Source organism: Somniosus microcephalus, chromosome 1 (genome assembly GCF_052327205.1).
Source record: "Somniosus microcephalus isolate GS21.2 chromosome 1, FLI_Smic_1.0, whole genome shotgun sequence".
Classification (NCBI taxonomy): Eukaryota; Metazoa; Chordata; class Chondrichthyes; order Squaliformes; family Somniosidae; genus Somniosus; species Somniosus microcephalus.
In genome coordinates, this window is record NC_140987.1 from 431977001 (window position 1) to 431991871 (window position 14871).

The 14871-nt window shown below is 45.9% G+C and overlaps 1 protein-coding gene across 4 annotated transcripts in view; it reads left to right on the forward strand.

Moving 5' to 3' along the window:
- LOC147125292 (uncharacterized) overlaps window positions 1–14871 on the forward strand; it is a 534520-nt gene that overhangs the window by 364145 nt on the left and 155504 nt on the right. For all 4 annotated transcript variants that reach the window (XM_086000735.1, XM_086000743.1, XM_086000728.1 and 1 more), the window contains exons 19-22: window positions 2783–2893; window positions 6032–6181; window positions 9788–9889; window positions 12728–12888. In XM_086000735.1, the coding sequence (XP_085856861.1) occupies window positions 2783–2893; window positions 6032–6181; window positions 9788–9889; window positions 12728–12888 (524 nt within the window). The remainder of the gene's footprint in view (window positions 1–2782; window positions 2894–6031; window positions 6182–9787; window positions 9890–12727; window positions 12889–14871) is intronic.

The window sequence follows — 14871 nt, forward strand, 5'->3', positions numbered from 1 at the left end:
ATAATTTAATAAGATTATACTGACACTCTAAAGCTTTAGCTTCAGTCCTATAATTAATCTAATGAGAAATAACAAGGTCTGATTACGCTACAGCACATTTTTCTTGTGCTTCCCTCTTTCTATTTAATTTTTGTTTGGTGTGACAGTGCCTGAGCACCACATGCTTCCTGAGGGCTGGCCAGCATTATTCTCCACTAGTTTTTTTAATTAATTCATGGCATCTGGACGTCGCTGGCAAGGCCAGCATTTATTGCCCATCCCTAATTGCCCTTGAGAAGGTGGCGGTGAGCCGCCTTCTTGAACCGCTGCAGTCCATGTGGTGAAGGTACTCCCACAGTGCTGTTAGGGAGTTCCAGGATTTTGACCCAGCGACGATGAAGGAATGTCAATATATTTCCGAGTCTGGATGGTGTGTGACTTGGAGGGGAACTTGGAGGTGATGGTGTTCCCATGCGTCTGCTGCCCTTGTCCTTCTAGGTGGAAGAGGTCACGGGTTTGGGAGGTGCTGTTGAAGATGCCGTGGCGAGTTGCTGCAGTGCACATTGTAGATGGTACACACTACAGCCACGGTACGCCGGTGGTGGAGAGAGTGCATGTTTAAGATGGTGGATGGGGTGCCAATCAAGTGGGCTGCTTTGTCCTGGATGGTGTCGAACTTAAGTGTTGTTGGAGCTGCACTCATCCAGGCAAGTGGAGAGTATTCCATCACACTCCTGACTTGTGCCTTGTAGATGGTAGAAAGGCTTTGAGGAGTCGGGAGATGAGACACTCACCTCTGACCTGCTCTTGTAGCCACAGCATTTATGTGGCTGGTCCAGTGAAGCTTCTGGTCAATGGTGATCCCCAGGATGTTGATGATGGGGAATTCAGTGATGGTAATGCCATTGAATGTCATAGGGCAGTGGTTAGACTCTCGCTTGTTGGAGATAGTCATTGCCTGACACTTGTGTGGCGCAAATGTAACTTGCCACTTATCAGCCCAAAGCCTGAATGTTGTCCAGGTCTTGCTGCATGCGAGCACAGACTGCCTCATTATCTGAGGAGTTGCGAATGGAACTGAACACTGTGCAATCATCAATGAACATTCCCACTTCTGACCTTATGATGGAGGGAAGGTCATTGATGATGCAGCTGAAGATGGTTGGGCCTAGGACACTGCTCTAAGGAACTCCTGCAGCGATGTCCTGGGGCTGAGATGATTGGCCTCCAACAACAACAGTCATTTTCCTTTGTGCTAGGTATGACTCCATCCAGTGGAGAGTTTTCCCCCTGATTCCCATTACTAGTTGGGAACACAGGTAGGTTTATGATCCGCCAGGCATGCCAGTGCTGCTCCAACTAGGTGCTAGAAGGTATATGAGTGTGATTGGGGTTGCCCGTTCCTTCGATGCTTATTCCACCTTCTTCTTGAGGTTAAGTACCTGCCTGCCCATTGCCTACTTCCAGATGGGAACTGAAAATGGGAGAGAACTGTGGGTATGCCCCCATGTTTATTCCAATTTGGTACGCCTCACACGGTGTCACTGCCATCTGAGTGTTCTGTTACTTTATTGTAAAATTTGGTCCCTTAAATAATATTTCCAGTTACAATTCCCAAGCATGAGAACACTATTTTTTTCCACTGCTCCTGGTCAAGAGAAAGGAGGAATCAACAACAGCAACTTGCATTTATATAGCACCTTTAACGTAGTAAAGCATTCGAAGGCGCTTCAAGGGAGCGTTATCAGACAAGATGTGACACCGAGCCACATAAAGACATATTAGGACAGGTGACCAAAAGCTTAATCAAAGATGTAAGTTTTACACAGCGTCTTAAAGGAGGAGGGAGAGGTAGAGAGGTTTAGACAGCTGAAGGCACAGCCGCCAAAGCTGGGGCGATGAAAATCAGGGATGCACAAGAGGCTAGAATTGGAGACGTGCAGAGATCTCGGAGGGTTGTAGGGCTGGAGGAGTTTAAAGAGATGGGGAGGAGGCAAGGCCATGGAGGGAATTGAACACAAGGGGGAGAATTTTAAATTCAGAATCAGCCAGAGTTCCCACTTTGGATGGCTATCCAGTGACTCCTGCTGTGTACGTGTGTAGATATCAGTTCAGGGTTGGCTGTGGGGGCCCCCACTGTTGACTATTACATTTCATGTTTCCAAGAGTGGAACTGAACCATGCCGATCAGACGGGTCGCTTGTTCAGTCCCTGGTCTGTGCTGAGGGCTGCTAGTGTCAACCGGGGCCATAACAGTGATACTACTGTTTACTATAGGGTCCATAGTCTATGGAAGGTAGAAAGCCCAGAGTCCCCACTCCTGATCACTGTCCAGTGAGCCCTGCTGTAAAGAGGCACCAGGTGAGAACAAGACTAAGCCCAGCTTTAATGCTCCATAGTCAACACTCACTGTCAGAGCTTACACATGGAGATAAGTCTCTTGTGTAAGGTACTGGAGAGCATCCACTGTCCATGCATCCGTATCCTAGCAGGAGCCAGTGCCTCTAGGAGAGACAGAGAAAATTTGAGAGGAAAGCCCATATAGGCAGTTGAAAATATGGAAATTCTGTGTTGCAATGAAGGAATCTCAAGCCTATTGAAGTAGTTGAGTGGTTAATGAACACTCCCATATTCCACTGCAGAATTCTGTCTATTCATACAGACTAGATCAGGGATCTCATCATCATGTAAACTCATTTGCATCGTATGTTTTGGAGGGGTGAATCACTGAGTTGGCACCAGGTATACCGTGGTCGTTCTAGGTTATGAGAAGAACTTTGACCTTTTTGTTTTCCAATTGCAGGCCCTCCTGGGGATTCAAGCCCACTGGGACTCCCGGGTTCTCCAGGGTCCCGAGGTTCACGCGGCCCACTGGGATTACCTGGACCTCCGGGCTTTCCAGCACGAGCTCAAGGTACATTTTGTGTGTTTTACAAGCTGATAGTTTAATGCTTTCCCAGCCTTAAGGTGCAGCATTATTGGGTTATTGACCAGTGATTTCATTTTGGAGCCAAAGGCAAATCACATTCATAAGCACAACAGGTTTCATCCTTAATGCCTTTAAGGTCCCAGAAATCATTTTAATCAAAGATTTCATGAAAAGATTTTCATAAGTCAAAATAAAATGTTAGACTATGGAAATCAGAACAATAAAGGGAAAAAACATGATATATCAGCAACAATTTCCAGATGATGGTGACTGCTGTGATTATAAAACACCAACCATAGATAAAATGTGACAGTAAGAGATAGATGCCTAGACGGTCTGATCAGCGTTATTTTAACACCAGGATACCCTAGGTACATCCGAGATCCTGAGATGCTGTTTCCCCTGGCTGGGGAGTCTAGAACTAGGGGTCATCGTCTCAGGTTAAGGGGTCAGCCATTTAGGACATAGAAACATAGAAGATAGGAGCAGGAGTAGGCTATTCGGCCCCTCGAGCCTGCTCCGCCATTCAATGCGATCATAAGATGAGGAGAAATTTCTTCCATCAGAGGGTTGTGAATCTTTGGAATTCTCTACCCCAGAGAGCTGTGGATGCTCAGCCGTTGACTATATTCAAGACTGAGATCGATAGATTTTTGGACATTAAGGGAATCAAGGGATATGGGGATCGGACAGGAAAATGGAGTTGAGGTAGAAGATCAGCCATGATCTTATTGATTGGCAGGGCAGGCTCGAGGAGCTGTATGGCCTGCACCTGCTTCGATTTCTTATGCTCTTATCGAGAATTTACCCCATGTTCACACATCTGGCTCTTAGAGACTTATAGCTGCTTTTATCTTCTCTTCTTAGGCAGTCCCTCGGAACCGAGGATGACTTGCTTCCACATTAAAAATGAGTTTGCAGGTGACTGATGAGTCCAATGCGGGACCTACAGTCTCTGTCACAGGTGGGGCAGATGGTGGTTGAAGGGGCGGGTGGGTGGGGTGCTTGGGTTGACGTGCGCTCCCTCCGCTGTTTGTGCTTGGCTTCCGCTTGCTCTCGGCGAAGAGACTCGAGGTGTTTGGCGCCTTCCCGGATGCTTCTCCTCCACTTTGTGCGTTCTTGGGCCAGGGATTCCCAGGTGTCGGTGGGGATGTTGCACTTTTTCAAGGAGGCTTTGAGGGTGTCCTTGAAGTGTTTCCTCTGCCCACCTGGGGTTTTCTTGCCGTGCAGGAGCTCTGAGTAGAGCGCTTGTTTTGGGAGTCTCGTATCGGGCATGCGGACAATGTGACCCTGCTGCTTTTATATCGTGCCTAACGCCAGGCAAGTGCCAACAGCTCTCAGCACCGGTCCTGTGTAGCTGCTGACAACATTAAAGCTACCTTATCCAATTCACCAAGACTGATGGCCGGGAAGACCCATTTTTTACTGAGTCTTACCAGCCTCAGCACATCTGGCATGTTGCTGCCAGCTGCTCGAGACCAATGTATCAGGAGCCAATGGCACGAGCACATTATGAAAGCAGCTTATGAATGTTGCTCATTTCAAAATGATTGAAACCTAGCTTCTTTGGTTGGTATTTAGAGGTGTTCTTCCTCTCCGGAGCCAACAGTGTTGAACCTAATCTTAGCTTCGCATTTGCTCTGCTGGTTGAGATCAACCATTTCAGCATGTTCTTGGGACTGCACCCAGGAACTTGCTGGTCCCTTGGGTCTAGCTCCACGCCATGTGGTGCATTTACCCAGATGAGACCATGGGCCGTATTTTGCGACCCCTACGGGTGCCTATGAGGTGCGTACGCGCCCGTAAGGGCCGCGCAAGTTCCGGGTTTAGGCATGCGAATGCATGCGCGTAAACCTGGAACTTGCAATCTGTCAAGAATTCTCTTGACAGATCCTCCGCATCCCCGGGAGAAGGGCCTCCACGGGTGGAGAGTTGCGCTATTTGCCCACCTTCCGCCCGCTGAATGCCCGTGAAATTCTTACACCTGCACGACAGGGTTTTAATGTATAAATGAGTGATAAATAAGAGTTTAAAAAACATAGAAAAATAAAATTTTATCACTCATTTATACATTAGAAAATCCTGTCCAATAAGGTAAGTTTTTTTTAGCCCCTTTAAAACATAATTTTTTTTTCCAAAAAATTTAATTTTTGTTTAAAATATTTAATTAAATGGCATTTTAATTCATTTTAACTATGTAATATTTTTTTAAATTTATTTAATGTGTTCGTGTATTTTTTAAGTGATCCCCATTCATACTTATGGGGTTTCCATACGTACAGAACTCCCATAAGTATGAATGGGGATTACCTTCTTTTATTGGTTGGGCCGGCCCACGTGATCCCAGGGGCGCTTGCGAACCGCGTGCGCCCCTGGTATACGTGAGCCTCTGCCCGCGGGTACCTGGAGAGGCCCAGGAGCGCAATTCTCCGTACCTCCCGGACCACCAGGTAAATTTGTAGATTTTTTTTTTACTGGTCGGGGGTATCCGCCCACAGGAAGCCTCCGATTGCAAATGTTGGGCCAATGTCACCGACCCACTCATCGAGAGCGTCTTCTGTCAGTTGGGCTGGGTGCTCCTGCATGAAATTCTAATCAATGCCGCTGTGCTTGACTTGTTTACAGTTGGTGTCCTGATGTGTTCTGATTCCTTTCCCAACCCATCCAGATTTTTGTACTCGTGGCTAGGAACTCCAGTAAAATGTGCCTTGAACATATGTAGAACGTTGTGACCACATTTATATGCAGTGGAATGTTTCTGTTGATCTGTTCCATGCAATAGCTAAATCCTATTGTCTCGAGATAACTTTTATATTCCAAAACATCATCTGTGTGCTTAAAAATGACGCGGGATATGTTTTATTTTTGAGTCCTGAGCTCACATTCACTTTGCTTTTAACATGCATAGAGTTACAGATTCTGCGTTTGTATATAAAGCACTTCCAACCACCTCCTCATGTTGGTTTAGTCATGCTGACTGTTGATTGTAAGTGAGGATACTGCTACAGAGACGTGCCTGCAGAGGTTGTACATGTCAGTGGCACTTTGTTTATCATGTGTGAGGAGATTACTGCCATTGCACCCAGTGCCAGTAAACATTCGAGTTTTGTTTCCATTGGTTAGGTGCAAAGGGTTTTGCAGGATTCCCAGGGGTTGGAGGACCTAAAGGTGAAAGGGGTACGCCAGGAAAAACATTATTTTCACAAATAGGACCTCCAGGCCAACCAGGCTTACCAGGCCCAGTGGGACCTCCCGGTGCACCAGCATATTCAGGTATGTAGCAAATTATAAATGACTATATAGTTATGTAAGAGCTGTGAATTTATTTGTTGACTCTTGGAGTTATTGACTTGTTGACTTATGAAAGTTGGGACCATTTTGTCATCCTGTGAGCAAAACTACTGGTGGTCAAAAAGCATTGAAGTTATCAACTCCTGTTTTGCACAATACAACCAACTTTGAATTACAAGAAGAACATAAGAATTGGGAGCAGGATTAGGCCTTACGGCCCCTCGAGCCTGCTCCGCCATTCAATAAGATCATGGCTGATCTTCGACCTCAACTCCACTTTCCCGCCCGATCTCCATATCCCTTGATTCCCTTAGCATCCAAAAATCTACCTATCTCAGCCTTGAATATGCTCAACGACTGAGCATTCACAGCCCTCTGGGGCAGAGAATTCCAAAGATTCAAAACCCTTTGAGTGAAGAAATTCCTCCTCATCTAAGCCTTAAAAGGCCGACCCCTTATCCTGAGACTATGCCCCCTAGTTCTAGCCTCTCCAGTCAGGGGAAACAATCTCTCAGCATCTACCCGGTCAATCCCCCTCAGAATCTTATATGTTTCAATGAGATCACCTCTCATTTTTCTAAACTCCAGAGAGTATAGGCCCAATCTACTCAATCTCTCCTCATAGGACAACCCTCTCATCCCAGGAATCAATCCAGTGAACCTTTGTTGCACCGCCTCTAAGGCATGTGTATCCTTCCTTAAATAAGGAGACCTAAACTGTGCACAGTACTCCAGGTGTGGTCTCACCAAAGCCCTGTGCAATTGTAGCAAGACTTCCTTACTCTTATACTCCAACCCCCTTGCAATAAAGGCCAACACGCCATTTGTCTTCCTAATTGCTTGCTGTACCTGCAACAAGAAGACTGTAATAGCAACTTATATTTGGGGATCAATTCATGGCACCATGGGGCTTGCATCTCCAATCTCAGTCTCAGTCATGGTACTCAGCAAGATGCCTCCCCATTGAGCAAAGAAAATCTCTGAGGAAGTTATCCCGTGTAATTCTTGCGCAGCTCGATGGCTGACTGAGTGCAGCATTGACAAATGCTCTCCTTTTCTTTCCTAATTGAGAAACCAAGATGAAGGGTCAAGACCATTGTGCAGGACACCGCCAATATTGAAAAGAGGTGGAGAGAAGACAACATAATCAAGAAGTGCTGGTTAGGTCACACCAAATTTGGTTTTGGGACAGGAACTCCACGGTTTTGAGATCCTGGGAATGAATGCCTGCTGCCCTGACCCCCACCAATACCCTGACCCATTGTCCTGGTTTGTGGGGTCATTATAAGTGCAGGGTGGACTCTCAGTAGGCGGGAGCCCGCCACTGCAAGGGGAGACAATTCTGCTGGTGCTGCAGTGGGACCACCAACGCAGCACGAGTAGAGGCAGGAGGAAATTTAACGGGACAGAAGAGCCGCAAAGACTAGATCCACTTTTTTTTACCGAAGGCCTCGGCCAAGATCAAGGCCATAGACAGGTGAGAGATCAGGGTGAAAAAGAGAGAGAGGAAACCGCCATTCAGCCCTCTTTATAGTCTAGGTACACCATACAAACAGATGGAAACGTGAGCAACACATAACATTTAGAGCAAATGTGTTATGTTAATATTGTGTTATGTGTTTGGTGCTAGTTTTGAATTTATTCTTTTATCGGGTAAATGTCCTGATGTAGCACTCCAGTTACAGAGCTTTGTATAATGGGAGTGCACGTGGAAAGTTGGGCACTGATGTCAGTGTACCCGCCATGGTTTCCTACCCCATTGTGGAAACTCCTGTGTTGACCTCCGTGGCTGAATTTTCGATATGCACATAGCCCTGTGCCACATGCGTTAAATCACGGGATTTACCGCACAATGGTTTGAATCTCTTTTGAGAGTATTTATAAATCTTCTGAATTTCCCTGTTTCCTCTCCAGCTTCTGCACTACCCACAGCTCAGAATAAGGGGAGTTGACCTGCTCCTCGGCCTCTGCCAGTGCTGCTCTGAGCGTTGAGGTGTGTGACAGTGGCCTGATGCCCCCCTCCCTTTTTGTTTCCCCTCAAGTCCCTCTCCTATGGAGTCTTCTGCCTCGGCACAGTGTTAAAACTGTGTTCAGCTAAATTATACACTGGTGCCACTAGAGGGTGTAGAGTTGTGTAAGAGTTGCGAATTTATTTATGTTGAAGATATTTTGCTGCTCAAGGCTGCGTTTTGGTCAAGAACGTGTTGAAGCGTTTATAACTGAATGAACTTGTTTTTTTTTCTTAAACTGTTCTCTTGCTGACTGTTTTGTGTTGTATTCTTATCAATGTTTGTCCAATAAATTTGATTTCTAGTCTGTGACGTGCCCGTGGATAATGGGAATCTCAAAGGTATCAACTGGCTTGGAATATTGCTAGGAACCCTAACTCTGGCAATATTCCCAAGAAATACTACAATTTGCCTCCTTATAACAATTGGCATTTAAGCTTCAGTAAAACTTCTGACTTTGTCAAAAGTTTGTTAACCTCATCACAAACCTTGTGGCTCATTTAAAAGTGAGGAACTAGTTCTCATACGCATAACGACTTGGACTCCAAGGTAGTCATGCGGGTATTTGCAAAGTGAGCACGTGTCTGTACCCTTGTGATCTATTGTATAGGTAAGACTGCTTGAGGAATGTATCCATCAGCAAAGAGTAGCAGAACTGTCTCTGCCGCAAGAGCAAGACTCCTTCACTTTTGTTAATCAGTCAACGCATGAACGTACTGAACGATGCAGAGGGCTCTAAAATATTCTGCATGGGATAAGTTCACAGCTAAAGAAAAGAAGAAATTTGCATTTCTATAGCACCTTTCACATCCTCAGGGTGTCCCAAAACACTTAACAACCAACAAAATACGTTTGAAATCTGGTCTCTGTTGTAATGTCGGAAAGGCGGCAGCCAATTTGCGCACAGCAATGTCCCACAAACAGTAATGATATTAATGACCAGATAATCTGTTTTTTTTTAGTGGTATTAGTTGAGGGATAAATATTGGCTAGGTCACCAGGGAGAACGCGCCTGCTGTTCTTCGAAGAGTGCCACGGGATCTTTTACACCCACCTTGAGGGGTTTAAAGTCTCATCTGAAAAACAGCACCTCCGACAGCGCGAAACTCCCCCAGTCCTGCAGTAAACTCTCAGCGTGGATTATGGGCTCAAGTCTGTGGAATGGGACTCGAACATCGCAACCTTCTGACTCGGAGGCAAGAGCGCTGCTGACTGAGCTATGCTGACACCTACACAGCTGTACTCAATTCTACAGAATGCCTTTTACCATTGTATGAGCAAATGTTTCCTTCAACAGCTTCAGCGCTGAAGCCACATGGTTATCTTACCCATCATTTTAGTTACTGCCAAGTTCTTCCTTTAGCATGTGTGGGCTTTAACCGGGGTTTGGCTACTACAAAAAATAAATGAAGGAGTTTTAGAGCCCTTGTCATCACATTTAAATACTTAACACCAATTTAAAAGCATTAACATTTTGAATATAAACGCCAAAATGGTAAGAGATTGTAAAACGCAACCCATTTTCACTTCCCTCTGCCTGTGGTGAATCACTAAGCTTACTGTTTTTTATTTAAACCAGGTCCTACAGATAGTCGGGTAGGAATCACTGGACCAGTTGGACCTCCAGGGTTCCCTGGACCAAATGGACCACCGGGGTTCAGGGGTAGTAAAGGATATAAAGGTGAGTAAATTTAATGGACTGAAATCCTTCTCTGTTGGTCGGATAACCTATTTCTTCAATGTCATGATTCGGACTTTCTCCCAACACTTTTTACTCATTCTCACCGTCAAAGGCAGCTTCCATAGGCAAGCCCACAATTCCTATGATCTGAAACTTAACTATCTGCATATAGTATATGAGATGCAACAAGAAGCGGAGCAAACAACCCTCCATCCTTGTTACTGGATAGGTTGGAAAATTGTGAACAGTTCGAGTCTGATTTTCTGGATTGCACTATCACTGGGCGAGGCTCTCTCTCTCTGTACCACACAAAATTCCTACAGATTTCATCCCCTAGCGAACATGCTAACTTATTGGTGGCTGATGACGTGCTCTTGTGCTTCAGCAGCCTGAGGCCTGCTTAGCCTCCATTTCAGGCAAAGCGGCATAATGTGGTCGTAAGTGCTTGTGGTTAAAAAAAAGACTTGCATTTCTATAGCACCTTTCACGACCTCGGCACTTAGCAAAGCGCCTTACAGCCAATGAAGTACTTTTTGAAGTGTAGTCACTGTTGTAATGTAGGATCCGCGGCAGCCAATTTGCGCACAGCAAGCTCCCACAAACAGCAAGAAGATAATGGCCAGATCATCTGTTTTTACTGATGTTCATTGAGGGATAAATATTGGCCAGGGCATTTCAAAATAGTGGCATGGGATCTTCTACGTCCACCCGCAAGGGCAGACGGGGGGCTTGGTTTAACACCTCACCGAAAGACGGCATCTCCGACAGTGCAGCACTCCCTCAGTGCCCCACTGGAGTGTCAGCCTAGAATTTGTGCTCAAGTCTCTGGAGTGGGACTTGAATCCACAACCTTCCGATTCAGGAGGCAAGAATGCTACCAAATGAACCACAGCCGTGCTAAAGTCATGTGTACCAGTTGTAGCTAAGCCTCATTCAGGCCTCAAAATCCCTGCAGATAGCCACAGATCTTTTATCCTTTAATCTCTCCTGCCTTCCACCCTATCACCGACCACCTTCCCTTTTGTACTTTCTTCCTTCCGCCCTTTCCCTGCCTCTGCGTTTGCTTAAAACCTGTTAAATCTCTAACTTTTTCCAGTTCTGACATAAGGTCATCGACCCAAAGCATTAGCTCTTTTCTCTCCCCACACAGATGCTGCCTGACCTGCTGAGTATTTCCAGCATTTTCTGTTTTTATTTCAGATTTCCAGTGTCTGCAGTATTTTGCTATTGTATTAGCCCCGGAACTGTGCTGGCTTTGCTCTTTTTCTCTTCAGCACCCATTTGGAATGGGAACAAGACAAGCATCATAGGTGCTAGAGTTTTTAAAGTGCTAAAAAAACCTTGTACAGGAAACTTTGTTATATCCGGCACCGACGGGACCGGCGTGTTGCCGATCTATCAAAACTGCCGGACATACAAAGTTAATGTTGAAGCATATGGAGGTTTTCATCTCCGTATCTGACAACAAACACTGTTGCTTAGCAACAGCTTGTAAACAGTCGGCCCGTACCTTGGAAGCGTCTCTGTAGCTTAGCAACAGCTTCAGAGAGACTTTCCAGAGCCCGACTGTTGAAAACAAAGCCACGAGAAGAAAAAAAACCAAACAAAACGGCTCCTGATTTCTGCCGGTAGATCGAGGTTTCCGGACATACAACCTCCGGATAAACCAAAGTTTCCTGTATATTGTTTGTTTGATGTTTATAATGAAATTTGGTTGAGATGTTCCTGTTATTAGTTTTTTCCCATATTTTTGATATTTCAGTTTTTAATATTTAAGTAAAATAATTGCGGGGGTCGGGGGGTGGAAAGGAGGTATACTGCTTAAAGTGCCTCAGATATTGCATATTATTGTTTCGCTGATATACGTTGAAAGGCCCAGACCCATGCAGACCATGGCACATTTACCTGCCAATGATAGAGAACAGCTGAAATAAAAACAGATATTGCTGGAAATACTCAGCGGGTCAGGCAGCATCTGTGGAGAGAGAAACAGAGTTAACATTTCAGGTCGAACGTCTGATGAAAGGTCACGGACCTGAAACGTTAACTCTGTTTCTCTCTCCACAGATGCTGCCTGACTCGCTGGGTATTTCCAGCATTTCCTGTTTTTATTTCAGATTTCCAGCTTCCGCAGTATTTCGCTTCTGTTACAGAGAACAGCTGTCTCAGGTTCCTGCGGATTAGCAGGGAGCCAGTTGCAGAGCTTTGCCACACATCTGCAGGAAACTTGCAACACAGGGATGGCACTACCCTCAGCTGTTCCGCTTGTGGCTCATTGCTGGCCACCACTGGAATATCAGCTGACCACAGATCAAACAGTTGCCTGATGCATGGGCCAGCATGGCCTGTTCTTTCATCCTCTCTCCTACTGAATAGCACGACATGGCAACAGAACGTCACTGTTCCCCAGATTACAAGAGGTCACTTATCACTGCCAAAGCCCAATCTGAAGCCCATCCTGGGTGTCAGTAAGTGACCATGTTTGTGTTAGTGGTTTGACATATGAAGCCCTTGGAAGAAGTGTGTCGTAAGATGTTATTGCATGTTGCAGCTTGAATGGGTATTGCTGTATGGTTGTGTGAGGGCTTGGCCTGGTAATTGGTCCTCTTTCAGCTGCCCACTGTCGTCGTCATGGTAAATGTTACATCTCCATCCTATCCTTCACATCTCTTTGTGACTTTCCATTTGATCTATCCAGGCCTTAGGCAAGATCTCACCTCTATTCACGGCCTAAATCCTAGAACCAGGGCTAAGATTTCTTCTTTCCTATCATTTCAATAGTTGCTTCTCATAAAACCTAATACAGGTTGTTTGCGTGATTCTGTTTGCTTTTGTCAGGTGAACCTGGTGCTTGTGCCTGCAATGGGGTGATTATTGGGAGCAGCAGTCAAGGTCCTCCTGGACCTCCCGGTGCAACAGGAAAGGCTGGTTTCAATAGTGGTAAAGGCCAGTGTGGTGACCCAGGACCACCAGGACCTCCAGGGCAATCAGGTCTTCCAGTAAGTAACATTTGTTTTTGTGCTGTGGCGTCTTTTGCACTGATCACTCTATTAATAACATGAGAAAGCGCAGAATGAGAAAAGGTGATTGAGTCCATCCCATGCTTTATCATGGATTCTCCCCCGTTTCTTTCATCTTCCGAGGGAGAGGGAATGACCATGGGTAAAACTTCAAAGTTGAAATAATTCTGCAAAAGGCTCACATAATAGAGAAAAACTACAGAACATCAGTCTAATACTACAAATTACATCATTTAACCCTGACTAGTTGCATTCCACAGAGGATATCTTTATAGTCCCAGTATGATTGAAACCAGAATTATCCACAGAATTCTAGGCTGATACTCATATCAAAAACCTTCACTTGTTCCCTTAAACCTTGGTGTCATATTTGACCCTGAAATGAGCTTCCGGCCGCATATCTGCGGCATAACTAAGACCGCCTATTTCCACCTCCGTAATATCGCCCGTCTCCACCCCTGCCTCAGCTCATCTGCTGCTGAAACCCTCATCCATGCCTTTGTTACCTCTAGACTTGACTATTCCAACCCACTCCTGGCTGGCCTCCCACATTCTACCCTAAGTAAACTTGAGGTCGTCTAAAACTTGGCTTCCCCTGTCCTAGCTCGCACCACGTCCCGTTCACCCATCACCCCTGTGCTCGCTGACCTACATTGGCTCCCAGTTAAGCAATGCCTTGATTTCAAAATTCTCTTCCTTGTTTTCAAATCCCTCCATGGCCTCCTCCCTCCCTCTCTCTGTAATCTCCTCCAACCCCACAAACCCCCCAAGATATCTGCGCTCCTCTAATTCTGCCCTCATGAGCATCCCTGATTATAATCGCTCCACCATTGGTGGCCGTGCCTTCAGCTGCCTAGGCCCTAAGCTCTGGAATTCCCTCCCTAAATCTCTCCGCCTCGCTACCTCTCTTTCCTCCTTTAAGACGCTCCTTAAAACCTACCTCTTTGACCAAGCTTTTGGTCACCTGCCCTAATTTCTCCTTATGTGGCTCAGTGTCAAATTTTTTGTCTTATAATACTCCTGTGCAGCACCCTGGGATGTTTTACTACATTAAAGGCGCTATATAAATACAAATTATTGCTAAATGTTATTTTGCCAGTTAACCCATCAAATGTAAATTTCCTCCATATATTGAAGCCACATGAAATGCTGTATTGTTATATTTCCTTTATATTCCTGGTCTGTTATTTTGCATATGCTCAATACAAAAAAAAATCCAATGACGGATGTTTGAGATTGTAATGGCAAGATGTTGGTATGGTATAGTGCTGTACCATGAATGGTGTGTGTGCATTCACACCTGCCATCCTCCACACTGCTGACATCCGGATCTCAGACATATCAGCACAGGAGCCCAAAACTGCCTTTGTTGGGGGGGGGGGGGGGGGGGTCGTCTGGCAGGCAGATCTGGGAGGGGGTGGATTGGCTGCCTGCCCCATGCATGCACTCCTGACTCTGTCCAAAATCCCAGGGTGAGGAGCATTTGCAAAATGTGGGCAGACAGTGACTGCAGCATTTTCAGCGCTACTGGGGCTCCTGGTTGGGGTGGTGGTCACGGTGGGGGGCAGAAGCGGTGGGAGTTTAGTTTTGGCACCTTGCTGTGCGAGCCACAGGTCATTAACAAAACAGTGCTAGAAGGTGCAGATTTTAATTTTGCCTTTTAAGTTCAAATGCGCCCCACTTCTGATAGGATGTGGGATGGCACAATTGTACCCCTGCTTTACGCAGCAGCTATACAAAATGATGGGGACAACTGAGGCGGAGTTGGTAGGGTCTCCGGCGCATAGTATCTCCCAGACACTCCTACATCTTTCTGTGTCGGCCTGCCTGAAACAGGATGGGCACAAGATGCACCTGCTCCCACTTCCAGTCGAAGTTGTACTGGACAAATATAGGGAACAAAGCCTAGTGTCATCAGGTGCCACACCTGTCTGCCCGGGTAACGGTGGCTCATTCATCACC